This window comes from Lontra canadensis, unplaced genomic scaffold (genome assembly GCF_010015895.1).
Source record: "Lontra canadensis isolate GAN:19392208 unplaced genomic scaffold, GSC_riverotter_1.0 scaffold35, whole genome shotgun sequence".
Classification (NCBI taxonomy): Eukaryota; Metazoa; Chordata; class Mammalia; order Carnivora; family Mustelidae; genus Lontra; species Lontra canadensis.
The window spans coordinates 3,389,106-3,406,793 of record NW_022631029.1 but is presented as its reverse complement, the minus strand read 5'-3'; the positions used below and the strand labels follow the sequence as shown (position 1 = coordinate 3,406,793).

Below are 17,688 nucleotides of genomic sequence, written 5' to 3'. Positions count from 1 at the left end.
GCTTTGTGGGGCCTCCTCCCCAGGGACACCCATCCCAGCACCCCAGGACACAGAGACAGTGGAGCAGCTGGAAATGAAAGGTCCTTTATTGTGGGAGTCACAGCAAACTCAAGGGTGGTCAGCAACCCGGTGGCGTGTGACCCCCAGTGAGCTGACAGTCCAGGGGTGGGCTGGGTGCCATTCACCCCATTTTCTGTATCCCTCGGCGTGTCCCTGGGGAGCCTCCATCACTCGACAGATTCTGCATCAAATCTAAGGTCCTGAAGAACCTCGCTGATCGCTTCCATGGTTTTAATTACCCTACAAGAGTGGATGGGAACTATAAATAAAACCCAGATGGAGCAAATTAGCCGCCACTGCACAGCTCCTAGGGGGCTGTGGCAAGCCCCAGGCCCTCCTGCCTGCCGCCTAAGTTCCAGGCAGCACCAGTGGCCAAGAGAACCATTTGGATGCCGGGGAGGAGGGGTGGTCTGTGGGTGAGAGTGGGCAGAGAGAAAAAGCCATCTTGGGTGGGTGCCATCCGAAGGTTGTGTTGTGTCACAGAGCAAATAGCAAGTGGGAGTGCACTTGTGCATGCTGGAGCAGGGCTGGGGGCAGGAATGTGCAGCCTGTGCTTCGTGGGCCTAGGCAACCATGTCCAAGCTCTAAGTCCAGCCATGGGAGTGGGACTGGCATGTGTGAGGGGCTCAAATGTGTCCCGGAAATGCACAGTGAGTCTGGTGTGAAATTGCAGGGTGAGGGTCCTGGGGGCAATGTGTGTGTATGTCTGGTACCCCCAGACTCTGGTGTGCATACCCTGAGGGCTGCGTGCAGGTCCAGAGGGTCAAGCCAGTATGACTGTGCCAGCTCGGGGACACCCCTAGCTAGGAACGGGTACCTAAAGGTACATGTACAAAGCTACGACCACCAGCCCACTGGGAGGGAGTGCTCACTTCATCTTCAGCTGGCGCATCTCCAGAGTGTTCTCCTGCTCAGACAGCTCTGGTGCCCCCATCAGCTGCAGCAGAGCCACCTGGTATGGGCAACAGGGAGGGCATCATATCTGGCAGAGGTCCTCCCCTGGCCCTCCCACACAGATTCGGAAGGGAGACACAGAAGCGCCCAGAAAGGGAGCTATGACCCGGAGTCTCAAGGGGCGATGCTTTGCACGGGAGGAGTCTTGGATTCAAAGGGGCTGCCGAGGAGGACCCAGTGGGCAGGCCCTAGAGTGTGTGGGTGCTGCCCCGTGGGTGTGGTCGCAGGAAGGCGTGGCATGGGAAGAGCGGAGAAGGCTCGGCCAGGAATTGGGGGCAGGGGTGGAGTAGGCGTTCGTCTGCTCAGGATAAGGCAGGGTGGAAGTAGGCCGAACACCTAGACTGGGATTGGGGTCTCCTAAAGCAGCGTGGTCTGGAAATCCCAGTTTGGAGGGCGATGTGGGCGTGGCCTCACGTGGGTTTGGTCTGGGAACAGTGTGTGTCGGCCAGGATTGGCTGTAGGGGCAGAGTAGGCGGGGCATTGGGGCAGGCCCAGAACCTAGGCTGGGATACACGGTTACTCAAGATCGGGTGTGCCATGGAAATTCACTCTCTCCAAACTTCAGGGGGCTGAGAACCAGAACGGAAGCAATGGGGACAGCCAAAGGGGTAGGAGCGGAGTGGGGGCGGGCACTGGGCCTCCCGGCAAAACGCGGGGGCTGCGGGAGGGGCTGAGATGAAGTGGACACGTCCTGGGACTAAACAAAACTTGAATGACCCGGAGAAGGACTGGAGAGATCAGGGCCAGAGAATCCCAAGTGAAACCTTAGTGGAGTTTTTGAGGTGGGAAAGAAAGAAGTAGGGTCTGGGGCGCCGGAGGCGCACAGTGGGCCGTGAGAGACCAGGCGCTGTGCAGGGGACCGGGGCTGGGGGTGGGGCCTCACCGTGGCCAGGCGCGTCTGCTCCAGCTGTTGCAGGCTGCGCACATGGCTCGCGAGCAGCGGCTGCCCTCTGGGCCCGGCCAGCTCGGCCTCCACCGCCAGCACCTCCCGCGAGGCGGCGGCGAAGGCCTGGGTCACCTCGTGCACCGTGCTCCGGTAGCGCGGGAAGTCGTAGGGCGGACCGCTTCGCTGGTACTGGAGGTGGCCTCTGCGGCAGGTGGGGGTCCTGAGGCTACGCCCTCAGGCTCTCCAGGCCCTGCACTCGCACTGGCCACCTGCAAGCCCCCAGCAAGTGTCCCTGGACCCCAGAGTGTGGAGGACGCTCTCTGACTCCCGCAGGGTAACCGGAGATGGGCCCACTCCTGCGCTTGGGGAAGGGAGAGACGCCACGCGCAGTGGTCCACCAGACAGTGGGGCCCCGCCCTGAGTTCCAGAGGAGGAAAGCAGAGATCTGGTCCCCCAGCGAATCCCGCCCCACCTCTGACAACGCAGACGCTGGGGGATCCAGCTCCATCCCCGCGCACGCCCATCCCCGGAGCCGGTCGGGGGCTGCACTCTGCGACCCCTGCCCGCCCCTGCGCCCGCACTTACTCCTCCAGCCGGCGGAAGGCCTGCGCGCGCTCAGCTTGCAACTGGTGGATGCGCTGCACCAGCGTCCGGATCGGGGCATCTTTCTACGGAGCAGGGGGCATGGCTGGGGCATGAAGCCGGCCCCCACAAGCCTGTACCTCCCACCCCGCGCCTGTTCCTGCTTGAGTCCGGGCTCACCCAGGGCCACGCTGGCTCCTCGCGCTCCGGGACACCGGTAGCCACCGCAGCACCGGGCACCGACGGGACAGCGGAGTCCGCCGAGGCCTCGGCAGTGATCATGACTGCGCAGCCCCGGCCCCGCCCAGGACCAGGGCGCTCCGTTGCGCCAGGCGCCCCCTGCAGGCCTGGAGGTCTTCCGACCCCAAGCAGGTGGCCAGCCAAAACGGAAACCTGAAGACCTACAGCAAAGACCGCCGTCTTAGGCCTGACCCATCCTCCTGCTTGTTCCCATCGAGCGCGAGCATTTCTTTCCATCGTGTTTGCCCTCGAATGTAAAGCAAGGGCAAACCTCAGCTTGTATGCATTTATCCCAACATCGACTTCATGTCAACCTCACATCCTGTCCCCACTCCAATAAAGAAAACAAAACCCCAGAAGTGACATTTTGTCTTCCATGGTAACATGGCCGTGACTGGATTTGAAGTGGTTCTGATACTGTAGAGCCCAAAAGGCGGTAATCCAGCTGCTTAACAAATTTGGTAGGTACTATATACCTTCCTCAGAAATGACTTGAAGAGGGCCTGTGCAAAGGCCCAGAGTCTGGGGTAGGCGCAAGGCCAACAAGGTCTCATTTTAAGTGCAAGGCAGGCCTCGGAGCCTTCTGCTGGGGGTACACTGTAATCTGAGCTTTGGGAAGCTTCTTTCTCCAGGGCTAAACGTGGGAATAGACCAGAAAGATGTTGGCAGCCTACCCTGGGGGGCAGAGGGCAGCTGACAGGGAGACCTGTGGAAAAACTGAGACACCAGCCTTCAGCAGGCACACCAGGTGTCAGGAGTACTACAGTATGACCGTCCTGGGTTCTCATCTGACACCAAGTCCAAGTCACCCTGAGATGAATAAAAGGCTGGCCTCACCAGGGCCAGTCCGGGAACTACAAAGCTCACCAGATTCTCAAGAGCATCAGCACAAACTTTAGAATCACCTAGGCCCACCCCACCAAGATGTCACAGGCGTCAGGTAGGGCGCAGGTGCTCCTCAGGTTCAGCAGAGAACAGAGGTCTTACACAAGGTGGGGTGTTTGTCTACCTACCCACACCACAACACCTCCAGGGCACAGGCATGAACGTCATCAAAGTGCCTACGGAGGGCCCAGCCAGTGACATGGCTGACCTGCAGTCCCTTGAGAGCCTGAGCTGGGGGTTAGTCCCATTTAGAGATGACAAAACCCAGATGTGCAGGCTAATCAGGCTATGTGGCAGAGGGTGAGACCACAGCGCATTATACAAGTGAGATGACCAGAACGGAAGGACACAGGACGCTCAAGGGCTATGCACAATCAAGTGGCAAGGAGTCCCCAAGGCAGAGGCCCACGACTCAACCAGCTCCCCGTTGGACAGACCAGCCACGCAGACACCAGTTACTGCTCCAGTCAATGAAAGGGAAACTTTATTGAGGCCCCAGGACCTTGGGGCTCGGGCAGGAGGCCGCCTTGGGGGAAAGGAAGAGCCGGTGGAGAGGCCTTATTTGACCTTCTTTTTGGGGCGCAGGTTGTTGGTGTGGCCGCACTTCTTCTTGCGGCAGTTGACAGCACGGGGGTGCAGGCGAGCATAACACCTGCACAAGACGAGGGAGTGGTGAGGCCACAGCCCAACCCGACGCCCTCCTCCCCAGGGCCACCCCTCCCCCCAGGGTACACACTTGCGGCAGATCATCTTGTCGCAGTTGTATTTCTGGGCCAGCTGGCGGAGCGAAGGCTCGATGATGCCACCCCGGAGGCGGAGCACCAAGTGCAGGGTGGATTCTACGGGTGGGTTCAAAAGAGACAGTGACTGAGCCTGGCCCCAGCACCTCAGGTACAGCGTAGGGTCCCCCAGACCAGAGCTCCTCAAATGTGATGGGGTATTCTACACACAGATGGACACACTGGCAAGGACCAGCCCACAGAACCTCCATCTTGCTTCCCACTAGCCCTTGGGGAGTCTGAGGCTAACACGTGCCAACTATAGTGTGCATCGGGGTTTCCTGACAAACAAGGCTACTTCTAAGTGGTGCAAAGATGATCTTTCACTTTGCTGAGCAAAATAATTAAATCTAATTGCTAAAAAAAGGGACATCAAGGGACGCCTGGGTGGCTCAGTCAGTGAAGCGGCTGCCTTAGGCTCAGGTCATGATCCCAGCATCTTGGAATCAAGTCCCACATCCAGCTCCTTGCTCTGCAGGGAGCCTGCTTCTCCCTCTGCCTCTGCCTGCCACTCTGACTGCCTATGCTCTCTCTCTCTGACAAATAAATAAAATCTTAAAAAAAAAAAAAAAAAAAAAAAGAAGGAATATCAAGGGGGTGCCTGGCTGGCTTAGTCAGTAGAGCATGTGACTCCTAATAATTTTTTAAAAATTTACTTCTTTTTTAAAAAAGAGTTTGTCAGAGAAAGAGATAGCACGCATGCGCATGCATACATGAGCACAAGCAGGGGGAGCAGCAGGCAGAGAGAGAAGCAGACTTCCCACCAAGCAAGGAGCCCGATGCTGGACTTGATTCCAATCCTAAGATTACCTGCCCTAAAATCTTTCTTTAAAAAAAAATTTTTTTTTTAGGGACACCTGGGTGGCTCAGTTGGTTAAGCAGCTGCCTTGGACTCGGGTCATGATCTCAGAGTCCGGGGTTCGAGTCCCACATCAGGCTCCTTGCTCAGCGGGGAGCCTGCTTCTCTCTCTGCCTCTGCCTGCCACTCTGCCTGCTTGTGCACTCTCTCTCTCTGACAAATAAATAATCTTAAAAAAAATATTTTAGAGAGAGAGCACGAGCAGGGGAAAGGACAGAGGAAAGAGAGGAACCTCAAACAGATTCCCCGCTGAGCCTGATTCAGGGCTGGATCCTAGGACCCTGAGCTCATGACCCCAGCTGACATCAAGAGTCCGTTGCTTATGGGGCGCCTGGGTGGCTCAGTGGGTTAAGCCTCTGCCTTCGGCTCGGGTCATGATCCCAGGGTCCTGGGATCGAGCCCCACATCGGGTTCTCTGCTCAGCAGGGGGCCTGCTTCCCCCTCTCTCTCTGCCTGCCTCTCTGCCTCCTTGTGATCTCTGTCAAATAAAAAAAAATAAAAAAATAAAAGAGTCGGGTTGCTTAACCTTCTGAGCCACTCAAGTACCCCCAAATAAACTTAACAAGCAAACAAACAAACAACCTACCCCTCAAAAACCGAACAACCAAAAAAAGAGGGCAGGCAGAGGAGAAGCAGCCTCCCCACTAAGCAAGGTGCCTGATGGGAGACTCGATCCCAGGACTCTGGGATCGTGACCCAAGCTGAAGGCAGACTCTCAACTGACTGAGGCACCCAGACATCCCTAAGATTTTTAAGTAATGTTTACACCGAACACGGGGCTTGAACTCACAACCCTGAGATCAAGAGCCCCAAGCTTTACAGACTGTGCCAGCCAGATACCATTTTATTGCATTTTTAAACAAAACAGTCTTTAAAAAAAAAAAAAAAAAAAGTAAGCAAGAACATGAGAAACCACTGCCACCTGGAAAATGAAGTGGAGTTAAGATCTTGCATCCAGGGGCGCCTGGGTGGCTCAGTGGGTTAAAGCCTCTGCCTTCGGCTCAGGTCATGATCCCAGGGTCCTGGGATCGAGCCCCGCATCGGGCTCTCTGCTCGGCAGAGAGCCTGCTTCCTCCTCTCTCTCTGCCTACCTGTGATCTCTGTCTGTCAAATAAATAAATAGAATCTTAAAAAAAAGATCTTGCATCCAATGAAAACTATTTCATAAAAGTAAAATTCATCAGCCCCATCTGATCCTCACCTTAAGAGAGCCACCGCCCTCCCCTACCCCCCAGTTTTGCCAAAGAGGCCATCAAAGCTTGATCCTGGGTCCTAGACCTCCTGGGCCCTGTCCAGCCACCCTACCCTTAGTACCTTTCTGGATATTGTAATCTGACAGAGTGCGGCCATCTTCCAGCTGTTTGCCCGCAAAAATCAGACGCTGCTGGTCAGGGGGGATGCCTGGAGAAAAGAAAGCTCAGTTACTGAGGTTCTGGCAAGCATTTTATTGGCAGCTTCTCTGTTCTCCACAGGGCTGCTCTGGCATTACCCCCAATCTGTCAAAAGGGAAACTAAGATAAAGAGAACAAGCTGCCTTCCCAAGCTCACACAGGACAAGTCCTAGCCAAGGCTGAGGTCTAGACAACCCATCTTGCACATGACAATGGCTCCTCTGGGCTGGGGACTCCCACGGGATAGCCTCTGGACTCAGCCCAACTCACCCTCCTTGTCTTGGATTTTGGCTTTGACATTCTCAATGGTGTCACTGGGCTCAACCTCGAGGGTGATGGTCTTGCCCGTCAGGGTCTTCACGAAGATCTGCATCTCTGCGTCTGCTGAAGGGTAAGAAGCAGAAATGGAAGGGTGAGAAATGCAGGTGTGAGGAGCTTGAGCTCAGAGGCTGGCAAGACTTGGCCCCACCAGCTCCTGAGCCAGCATCTAGCACAACTACAGGCCCACCCCAGGGCCTGTTTACTTCCACCCCTCTAAGCCTGCAGCCCAAACTTGTCCTATAATCAAGGATCATGCTTCCTCCACCTTACCCCAGGGCCCCTGTGGCAAAGTGTGCTTCATGGGAACAAGGACTGTGGTTATGATTCTTGGGCCTAGCAAATGAGATTCTGTCAACTTTGATGATGGAATGAGAAGTACCCGGCGGGAGGGCACTATTTTGCTTTTATAGCTTTTCTTCTGGCCCATCCTCCCCTTCCTACCCCTCTGTAAGCCACATTTGCTCCACAAGCAACCCTTCCTGCAACCTGATTGGGAATTCCATTTTAGTAGCCACCCCTCCAACACTCTTTCCTGCCTTGCAGTTCTCTCCAACTCCACCCTCAGCCACCCAACACCCTGGCTTCCTTCCCAGTTTATAGCCAAACTCGCCAGACCACGTTTCCTGCGTCTGCTCCAACCCATAAACAGTATCTGCCAACCACGTGCCAGGTACTTGTTTACACATAATTCCATCGTCCTCCCTCACCCCCCCACCAAAAAAAACCCTAGAAGGTGGGCGCTACCACCCTCTCCTTACGGATGTATTAAATAAGGCAGGTAAAAAGAAGAAAAAAAAGTAGGAAAAAACCTTGTAGGGGGAAGAAGACTTGATTCTAAGACGATTGGCACACTACATGGCACGGGAAAAAAGCTATACACTTCATACCACTTCTCCATTAAAGGATTTGTCCAGGAAGACCATCCACGCCCCCAGGCCTTGTGGGACAGCTTGGGCTGGCGGGGCACACAGGACCCTCTCCCAAAAGCCGGTTCGCATTCCAGGACCCGGTCCCGCTCGGAACCCCGGCGCCACGCGCCCTATTGAGCCGACCCGGCCGTCCTGCGGAACGCGGTCCGCGCGGACGGGTTCCAGGGCACCTCCTCCGCTACCCGAACGCCCGCGGCCCCCCACAGCCAACCGCCCGACCCCGACCTGGCGCGAATCCGCAAGACCTCCGCCACCAAACCGCTCGGCCACCTCGTTGAAGAGAAAGAGGGCGGCGGAACCGGAAACCGCCGAGTTGCCGCCGAGGGCGCCTGCGCACCGAGCACGCTGCGCGCTTGCGTCACAATCCGCGCCGCGCGTTTTACCCCACCCCGGCCCCGCCCTGCTGCCATGTTGGGTGCTGGCGAACGAAGCTGTAGCGTCTGTGGGCAAGTGTCGCCAACCCGCTTCCGGGCTCGGGCCTCGTCCTCCAGGTCACGTGAGGAGACGACTTCACCTTTCCAGGTGTTTCCACCTGTTTGTGGGTTGGCCAAAATCTGATGACACGAAGCGGCCTCTCGGGGAATGCTTGCTGACTAGAGAGGAGACCATTTGTGCTAAAGCAAAGAAATGAAGCAGGGGGTCAGCTGGTCCCGGACTTCGGGGTCAGGACAGGCAAGCTAGAAGGAGGCACGGGGGTGGGACGTGCGAGACCCTTGGGAGCCACCTAACACCAGGAGTCAGTTGTTTGAAAACTTTCTGGACTCTGTGCGCAGATGAAATTTCAAGGCGGCGCTTACCAGGGCAGCGAGGGCAGGTGGAGCTGCTGCATTCACTCAAGAAAATGGGGTGCGTCCCAGGGTGTTTGGGCCAAGAACTTCTGTTAGAACTAGGGAGTCTCGTGGATAGCTAAAAAGTGCCGAGAGCGGTAAGGGAGAAGACTGAGATGTTACCTATGGATTTGGCAGCGTGGCTCTTTATTTCCTTGAACGCTTACCAGCGCCCCCTATTGACAGGCAAAAGCACACACTCTTGGGTCTAGGAAGATGCCTTTAGTAACAATTTCTAAGTGCTTAAAAGACGAGGAAACTCTACACAGTGTCTGCTGAGGAATGGACCCAGCCTAGCTTCCTGTGGCTGATGAAGTTTTTCACAGAGGTAAGGAACAGTGTTGTGAGCAGTGGGAACAGCATGTGTGAGTATACATAGGTGGTGATAGGAACTTGGGTTATTAAGGTTGCTACCACCGGAGACTTCCATCAGAGCGGACATATCTCTTTCTAGGTCAGTGGTGCCTGGCTGCCATACCCCTCCTGTCTCACATCCTGCACTTGTTCCCCTTATGGCCTGCTGGGTCCCAGGATGGAAGGAAGCCACTGTTAAGTACACCCTTCCCTTTTTAGTAACAGAGTCTTTTTATTGATAACTTCCCAATAGCATCTGTAAACATCGGGTACAAAAATATTCCGTTTAACTCTGTTTTCCAAGGTGGCTCAGCTTGCTCCATGGAGGCCCTGCGAGAGGCCTGCTGGGCTTTCAAGGTTCACACCTCTGGTCAGAGAAACATAGGCCTTATCAGGCTTGCAGCTGAATGGCCAGCCTCCATCTTGAGCCTTCTACAATTGTCTCAGAAACCTCCTTGAGATACCTATTGGAGACAGTATTCAATACTTTTGTTGGAAAAAGGGACAGGGAGACCAGAATTAGTGGGTGCAGGGATGGGCAGGGGTGAACTCAGACAAGACAGTGCTGGTCCACTTTGAGGAGGTCTCAACCAGGGCACTGGGGCAGGGGCTATCTGGCTCTGGTCTCTGGGAGCCTTTAAATGTTGTTTAGAGCAGACCTCAAGCTTGGCTCTGGAAAAGCTCCCTTACACCCCGCCCAACAACTCCAGCTGAGCTAGTCATCCCCTGGCCTGGCAGAGGGGTCTGCAGAAGACAGATGTTCTCAATGAGGAAGCAGGAAGGACAGACCCCCTAGGAATTCCACACCCCCAGAGGGAGCCAGGTCCCCCGGGGAGCCCTGGGTGACAGAACAGGGTGGCGAAGCTGCTGATCTCCAGGCAGGGTTACCTGCTGCCACCACAGACACCGGGGGAGTGCTGCCACTGCCCTGAGACCCCTCCGGGCACCAGGGAATAGTGTTACTCGCCCGGTGTCTCCTCATCATCCGTCTGGCTTTGGCCGTTGATGACAGGGGAACTGGACCGGACATGGGAGAGGTCCTCGAAGCCAGGGCTGAGGGAGGGTGAGACGGTGTCAGGGCTGGTGTCACAGGAGCCCGTGCTCTGTTCCGAGGTGGCAATGGTGGTCGTGGTACTGGGTGGGATGGGGTCTTCATCCTCGTCCTCCAGGAGGGATGTCTCTGGGATGTCTGGGGGATGGAGGCCAGGAATTGGCTTAGTCACTGTGATGGGCACCATGATGAGGAATTACCTGGGCCTATGACCCCTAACAGCTCCCTTGCCACCCCATGGGGGATAATGCGGCCCATTTTACAGAGGAAGAAACTGAGGCCCAGGAAGGTGAGAAGTTTTCCTACAAGGTGCGGCCAGGACTTGGCTTCGCTGGGGTCGAGGCTGAGCCTGGCTCTGGCTTCTTGACTGTGTGGCCGGGGCCAGGCCTCTCACCACCCTTGCCTCAGCATTCTGCTCTAGAAACCAGACGTGATGACAGCATTGCCTTTTTTTTTTTTTTTTTTTTAAGTACGCTCTACACTCAATGTGGAGCTTGAATTTACAACCCCAAGATGAAGAGTTGCATGCTCCACTGACTCAGGCAGCCAGATGCCCCAACAGCATTGCCTTTGTGCCCATAGCTGTTAGCAGCCTTGGGGTGGGGAGATGTTGGCCCATTTGGCAGAGGGGGCAAACTGAGGCTTAGCATGGGGGATGCTGCACTTCCTCTGAGAAGTCACTGCTGCTTTAGGCCACACAGTCTCCCCTATATGAAATGGGCTACTCACAGCCCCCACTTCATGGGGAATTACAGGTAAGAGCCTGGCTCATAGGGCTATGTTACATCCACTTGGGCAAGGACTGTCATCTTTCTTATCCACATTCTCCCATGTAACCTCTCCCCAGGGAGGGGATCCTGGTCCCGGCACCCGCTCTACCAGTTGCCAAGACCAGCCAAGCACCTCCGCCCCTGCCCCCTGTTCCAGGTCTCTCTGGATCTACTGGCCACCAGGGCCTGGGCTTAGTGTCAGCCCCTGAGTTGACCTTCTAGAAGGAAGCCCTGGGATGAAGACACAGGCATCCGCGGGTGCAGAGGCCAGGCGTGGGGGACAGGAGCTCTGGGTGACACTTACGGCTGAAGGCCTCCGGGTGCTGCCTGGCCAGCTTCCCTTTCAGCGTCCTGCAGGGGAAGGGAAGGCATACAGGGCTGAACCTGCCAAGCAGACAGGCTGGGCCTGGTGCAATGAACCCTTGCTGCCAGCTCTAGGTGGGTGGGGGATGGGAACTGCCCACCTCCCGCACACATACTGCTTGTCACTCTCTGGTCCTCGGCTGGAAGGAGGCCCACGTGCTCAACCCTGCAGACCTCTCACCCGCAGGGCAGATGGCAGCCACCTAGCTGTCACAAGCTTGTGTGGGTCCTCAGTGCTGGGTCCGGCTGGGCCCTCTACCTGCCATGCTCTTATGTCCAACCTTCCTCTGCCCAGATAACCTTCCAGAAAGCTTCCTCACCCCCTCCTCAGCAGTCACTCCTCCGGGTGACTTGTCCCAGCCTGTCCCCCATCAGCAGGATGAGAGTGTCTGGGGGCCAGGAGTGACGATCCACACCCCAGACACCATGTACTTGCACGCGTTAAACTGACACTCACAGAGAAAGGCCTGCTTCATTTTCAAACTGCTCTTTTTCCTTTTTCCCCCAAAGTCATGAAGTCATGTTTACAAAGAACGAGAAAGGGGTCTTTGGGGTGGAAAGAACCCTTCTCACAGTCAAGGAGTGACTGTGGCCAACCAGTCCCTCCCAGAAGTATCACCACCGCTGGGTACCCCCACCCAAGGGGCAGAAACAACCATCTTCTTCCTGGGCAACACAGATACGCACGAGGGTGCCAACCTGAAGGGTTCCTGCTCACCCCCAAGCACCATGCCTAGGCAACCAGCTCGATGAGATGCCCCAGAAAATATATGCTTTTATAAAGGAATTAATTGGCCTGTCTCCTGAGTTCTGCTCCCCAGTCTGCCAGTGGGTGCGGCTGCCCGGCTGCAGCTCTGGCTCACTCCAGACCTGGGCACGTGACCATGGCCGGCCGCAGTGGCATTCATCAGGTTCTGGGTGCTGCAGGAGTGTTCTGCGTGCCTGTGGACTAGAGCATCATTTTTCTCTGCCCTCACGGGAAACAGCTCAGAAGGAGACACACAAAACCCGGCAACCACATAGGCCTCTTGAGAGAAGACTTGAGTTGGGGACTGGAGGACCAGAGGCTTGCCTTTCCCTGGCTGCACCTGCCTGCCTTTTGCATGATGCATCTGGTGCTATGTTGCATTTTTTGAAAGATAAATAAAACAAATTCAGAAACTTCAAGATTTTCTTTCCCAAAGCTCGGATCTTCTCAGATGCTAAGTGAGTGCTGAAGCCTCATAAAACAAATGAGCTGAATGTCCCCATTGCTCTGTTATGTGGAATGCATGGTCCTCACTGAAGAGGGGAGGAACCCAAGGCTCAGAGCGGGGAGGCAAAGGGCTGGAGGGGCTGAGGACCCACCTGATTCTGCGGAAGATGCTATCCAGGTCCCGCTTCATCTCCACCAGGGTCCTTGTATGGTGCAGGAAGCGCTCGCTCATTTGCTGCAGGCGGGCGCTTGACAGGTTGTTAAAATTCAGCAGCATTTCATTGGTCTTCTCAAAGCGGTCCAGCCTGGCAGCAGAGAGAAGGCACCAGCCCTATAAACCACACCCTACAAACTAATCATGCTAAGCTCCCTCCTGTTCCATGACCTCTGCATGTGTTGTTCCCTTGCCCTGCAGAACTCTCCCTACTGTTTGAGCGACCTAGCAAACTCCTATTCAACCTTCAAAACCCTACCATGTAGGCTTTACCCTCCTCCAGCAAGAAGACTCTGACTCCAACTCCCCTGACTCTCTAGACCCAGTTATTCTTCTGGCCCAGCCCTGACACCATGGAGCCAGGAAGGTCCGTGTCTGCTTTTGTCTTCCCTCACTGTGGGAGTTCACCAGGCCAGGCCTAAATCTGACCCAGACAAAGCCAGCACCCCTGTCACTGGATGAGAGAAATGCAAGGGTATCAGGTCTGTGCTGTATCATAAATGGCAGGAAGAGCTTTGTCTTAAATACACAAAAATAAAGCCACAGGAGGCTGCTCTTCTGCCGCAAGATTGTGCAAGATTTTCTTCCCCACAGAGCAGGTTGGAATTAGGGTGAGGCTGTGGTGGTCACAGTGCCAAGCCCCAACGAGGGTAAAAGCTACTGATGGCCCCTCCAAAAGACCATGGGTACTCTCCAGAGACAGCCTAGGCTCTCAGAGACCAGGCTCCTAACAGAGACCAGCTCAATGGCTTCCTTAAATCCCCTCCTGCAGCCCCTTCCTATCCCAACTCCCCACCCCCGGGCCCTGGGACAGGAGCTGCTGCAGCCCCTGCCAAGCCATCCACAGCTGTGAAACCATCCCAAAACCCTGCTTCCTGTGCCAAGGCCTCGCCTCCAGGCCACGAAGGAATTTACTTTGGAGCCAGCCAGCAGATTTGCTCATTTCCTTCATTTTATCACCAGTGTGGGCCCAGGGTAAGGGCGGGCAGGGCAAGAATGCTGGCCAGCGGGTGGATTCCTTCCCACGCCTGGGGCCCACAGCCCTTGGCCACCACTCACATGTTCTTCTGAGCCAGGATGATAGCGTTGACGTCGTCTGTGTTCACCATGCTCAGGATGCGGCTGCAGAAGACCCTCGAGGCCGAGTCCGGGGGGTCCATCTCTTCCTCCTCCTCCGCTGCCTGAAACAGGCAGGAAGAGAGTCTTTAGTCTATACCAGGCAGTGGGGTAGGTGGGGTAGAAAGGAGGGGCTGGGAACCCTGGGCCCCATGACCGTAAGTCTTGGGTCAAACCACCTGAGTCTCAGCTTTGTTTGTGATCCTGAGGATTTAGGGGTGTTGAGAGGATGTATATCTAAACTGTACCCCAGCACATCAGAATCCCATCACCTACCCACCTCTATGGCCCCCCGTCTCCATGATCCCAAGCCCATGGCCACCTTCCACCTGCACAGATCTGCCAGCCTCCTCCCACATCCTTCTGACTTTGTTCATCCCATCCCAGGGCTTTTGCACCTGCTGTCCCCATATGCATGACTGCCCCCTCAAATCATCAGCACCTCTGGTATCTTCTCTCCCAAGAGGTCTTCGAGGGCTACCCCCGACTCCAGTCACTTAGCACTTCGTTTTACTGCTTCATTAGCTTATCTTGTCCTGAAATTATCTTAGTTATCAGTTGTCTTTTTTTTTTTTTCCAAACACGTATTTATCTTAGAGAGTGTACGTGCACACACTCAAGTGGTGGGGAGGGGCAGAGAGAGGGTGAGGGAGAGAATCTCCAGCAGACTCCTTCCTGAGTGCAGAGCCTGACCCTGGGCTTGATCCCATGACCCTGAGATCATGACCTGAGCTGAAACCAAGAGTTGAACCTTAACTGACTGAGCCATCCAGGCGCCCCCTCAGTTGACCCTTTCGCCTGTGGCTCCCAAAACAATGTCAGCTCTAAGAGAACAGAAGCATATCTCTGCCTCCAGAGCCCAGCCCAGAACCCAGCTTACAGCAAGGGATCACCAGAACTTAGCTTGGCAGCTTTCAAACTCAGCTCCGACCATGGACTTTTATTAGCAAATTAAAGCCAAGAACTTCAGTCAGGCTGTGGGCTGCAGCAACCTAGATGGCTCTGTGGCTAGGCAAATAACCATCATGGAGGGTGGGGGGCTCCTGGACCAAGCCAGGGCAGAAAGGGGCCACAGGTTCAGCACTCACCCTCCAGGGGGCGGTATCAGGCAAAACCCGGAATCTTGACATAGCTTGGCTCTGGGATCCACATATTTAACTGCCGATAGAAAGGCCCAGTTGCAGTTGGTTGAGATTCACATGCAGGACCAGGAAGGGCTTTCAGAGCCCACTTGATCCACCCTCCACTTTATTGAGCACTTACTGTATGCTATCAAACCACTAAGCTTCAGACACTGAGAACTGTTATCCTTAATATGTATTAGGAAACTGAGACTCAGAAACCGAGGAAATGGACCATTGCCACAAACCCAGTAAACCTGAGTCACAACTCAAAATGCCCATAGTCTACAGGATCTGCAAAGGTGTGAATCCGAACAGATGTTTAGTGCCCACCTATGCCAGGACAGTTACTTATGGCAACTGACTTCTGCCAAACTTCTGAATTTTTCCAGGGAAAAAATCCCAGAAACGTGAATGGATGTATGTGTGTGTGTGTGTGTGTGTGTGTGTGTGTGTGTGTGTGTGTGACATTGCCTCATTTACAAATGTTAGCAGCTAGTACTTTTCTCCCTGCAAAGCATGGAGGCCAGAAGTTATTTACTTGCAGCCCCTGGGCGCCTTCTGGAAATAAACTAACACACTTGGTGAAGTTCCCCCTCACCCAATAACCACTATGTTTATTGAATTCCTACTATGTGCCAGGTACCAACACCCACAGTATCCAGACTTCCAAAGAAGCGTGATCATGTATCAAGAAGACACCTGGGCTCAAGGGGAGAGCCCGGGGGCAGGAAGCCCCATAGCTAGTGCTTGGCAGGTGTAAGATTTGGACCTGTAGAAAAGGGTTCTGCTTCAAAGTAGGGCTCTTTCCTGCCTCTGGCTCCCAGATGTGAGGGCTGATGGATTCAAGGCACACTCTCCACCCAGCTGCCTTTCTCAGGAAAACTTCCCTAATAGTCTGGCCCACATACAAAGTGGAAATGACAGCAAGGGCTCTGGTCCCTGCTCCAAATATATTTATGAGGGAAACACGCAGAGAGTAGACTGTGTGACCTTGGGAGAGTCCCCTCACCTCCCTGATCAGTTTTCTCATCCAGAAAATGAGAATAACAAATAATCAGAATCTCACAGCGCTATCTGTGGCGGCTGAAACCAAGAGTGATAAGGAGCTGGGCTCGGAGCTGGCTGTTTCTCCAAAGAGAGTACGAAGTCCTAGGGCGGGGCCCAGGAACCAACATTTTAGCAAGGGGCTCCCTGGTACTTATAAGAACAGGATCAAACACTTGTACAGCACTTCATTTAATCCCCAATCATCCCTATGAAGTAAACAGTACCATCTCCAAGGCCAACGACTGCTCAGACGGGTGGGCTCAGTTATTCAAGGTCACACTACAAGGCAGAGGCGCCATGATTCCACCCAGTTATTTACACAGAATTTAATTTGGCGGCCCAAGCTCATCAAAACCCGCGAGCGAGGTGGGACTCGCATACCCCCTCACGCCCCGCCCCTGCAAAGCGGGGAAACTGAGGCCCAAAGAGGGCAATGCCCGGTTCCGGGTGACACTGCACAGCCTGAACACAGGCGGCCCCAGCTCCCGCGCCCCGGATCCGGAACCGGCCCTTGGCGCCACCGGAGACTACACTGCGCGACCGGGGAAACTGAGGCCTGTACGCAAGAGGGGTGCCCAGATGTGGCCAGCGGCGCGTCCCACCCCGCCACAGCCCGGGGGCCGCGCCCGACCCGGCCCGGCTACCCAGCGGCCCCGGCGCCCCAGCCCCACCCCGAACTCGATCCCGGCGTCGGTGGCAGCAGCACCTGCACATCTGGCGGCCTTGCTCGCGCTTCCGGGATGGCGCCCCCGCCGCCACAACGTCACCACGCACCATGCGTGCGACCGCGCGTGTAGGCGTCGTGCACGGGGCCGATAGGCGCGCTAGGAGGCGCGGCAGGAAGGGGTGGGGCTTAGGTGCTGTTTATTGCTCGTGAGTGCGTCACAACGAATAGCCAATCAAGCAGTCCCCCTCGCGCCTGCGTGGTTTCCAAGGCCTGAGATGCCCGACAGCTCGAAAGAGGGTGAGGGACTCTAGAAGACAGCCTACTTAACAGATGGTAAGACTGAGGTCCAGCAGCGGCAGGTACTCTCTCAAGGCCATGCTATGCTAAAGTGGCCCGTGGTTGACCCAGAGCAAGACAACCTGTTTTCTAGGTTGGGAATCAGATTCATCCAGTTCAACAATCCCTGCTCCGCTTTTGGTGACATTTCTCTGGTCCAGGATCCCAACCAGGAAATATCCCATGCTACGTTTAGTCTTGTCTCCTTAGTCTCCACTCGGTGACATTTCCTCAGTCTTTCCTAATCTTTTATGACCTTAATATTTGGGAAGAGTACTGGTTTTGTAGACTACTCAGCAATATGGGTTTGTCCAGTGTTTCCTCATGATTAGAAGGAAGTTTCTGACTTTTGGCAGGAATCCCACAGAAGGGATGTGTCCTTCTCAGTATGTCATATCTGGAGTCACAGGTTATTGATGTGTCTCATCATTGGTGATGTTGACGTTGGTTACTTGCTTAAGGCATTGCCTGCCAGTTTCTCAACTGTTAAGTTACTATTTTCCCCTTTACAGTAATTATCTTATGGGGACATACCTTAAGAGACTATGCAAATACCCTAGTTTTTTTTTAAATTATTTTTTTTAAATTTTATTTATTTCTTAGAGAGAGCCAGCGAGCGCAGTTGGGGGTGGGGGTTGAGGAGGAGGGGAGACGGCAGAGGGAGAAGGAGAAACCGGCTCCCCGCTGAGCAGGGAGCCCCATGTGGGGCTCCATCCCAGGACCCCCAGATCATGACCA

General features: G+C 55.0%; 3 protein-coding genes across 7 annotated transcripts; all 3 read right to left on the bottom strand.

The window, feature by feature from the left end:
• Positions 1–70: 70 nt before the first annotated feature.
• Positions 71–2,790, bottom strand: REX1BD (required for excision 1-B domain containing). Its single transcript, XM_032867712.1, has 5 exons — positions 2,663–2,790; positions 2,486–2,568; positions 1,898–2,102; positions 933–1,012; positions 71–300 (listed from the first exon to the last, which is right to left on the bottom strand). Exons 1-5 carry the CDS (start codon positions 2,762–2,764, stop codon positions 228–230), a joined length of 543 nt encoding a protein of 180 aa, XP_032723603.1. The 5' UTR covers positions 2,765–2,790; the 3' UTR covers positions 71–227.
• Positions 2,791–4,062: 1,272 nt separating this feature from the next.
• UBA52 (ubiquitin A-52 residue ribosomal protein fusion product 1) lies at positions 4,063–8,242 on the bottom strand. 3 transcript variants are annotated; one of them, XM_032867706.1, is made up of 5 exons: positions 8,112–8,242; positions 6,907–7,020; positions 6,560–6,646; positions 4,344–4,446; positions 4,063–4,259 (listed from the first exon to the last, which is right to left on the bottom strand). In XM_032867706.1, exons 2-5 carry the CDS (start codon positions 7,007–7,009, stop codon positions 4,166–4,168), a joined length of 387 nt encoding a protein of 128 aa, XP_032723597.1. In that variant the 5' UTR covers positions 7,010–7,020; positions 8,112–8,242; the 3' UTR covers positions 4,063–4,165. The 3 variants fall into 3 exon arrangements, with proteins under 3 accessions (XP_032723597.1, XP_032723598.1, XP_032723599.1); XM_032867707.1 differs by having other exon boundaries at positions 6,907–7,017; positions 8,112–8,236; XM_032867708.1 differs by lacking the exon at positions 8,112–8,242 and adding an exon at positions 7,845–7,865.
• A 1,035-nt stretch (positions 8,243–9,277) lies between these two features.
• KXD1 (KxDL motif containing 1) lies at positions 9,278–16,763 on the bottom strand. 3 transcript variants are annotated; one of them, XR_004383885.1, is made up of 7 exons: positions 16,654–16,704; positions 14,865–14,934; positions 13,720–13,841; positions 12,599–12,751; positions 11,193–11,239; positions 9,956–10,256; positions 9,278–9,531 (listed from the first exon to the last, which is right to left on the bottom strand). XR_004383885.1 is itself a non-coding variant. In XM_032867704.1 (6 exons), exons 2-6 carry the CDS (start codon positions 14,904–14,906, stop codon positions 10,027–10,029), a joined length of 594 nt encoding a protein of 197 aa, XP_032723595.1. In that variant the 5' UTR covers positions 14,907–14,934; positions 16,654–16,705; the 3' UTR covers positions 9,278–10,026. The 3 variants fall into 3 exon arrangements, 2 of the variants coding, with proteins under 2 accessions (XP_032723595.1, XP_032723596.1); XM_032867704.1 differs by having other exon boundaries at positions 9,278–10,256; positions 16,654–16,705; XM_032867705.1 differs by lacking the exon at positions 14,865–14,934 and having other exon boundaries at positions 9,278–10,256; positions 16,654–16,763.
• Positions 16,764–17,688: the final 925 nt, after the last annotated feature.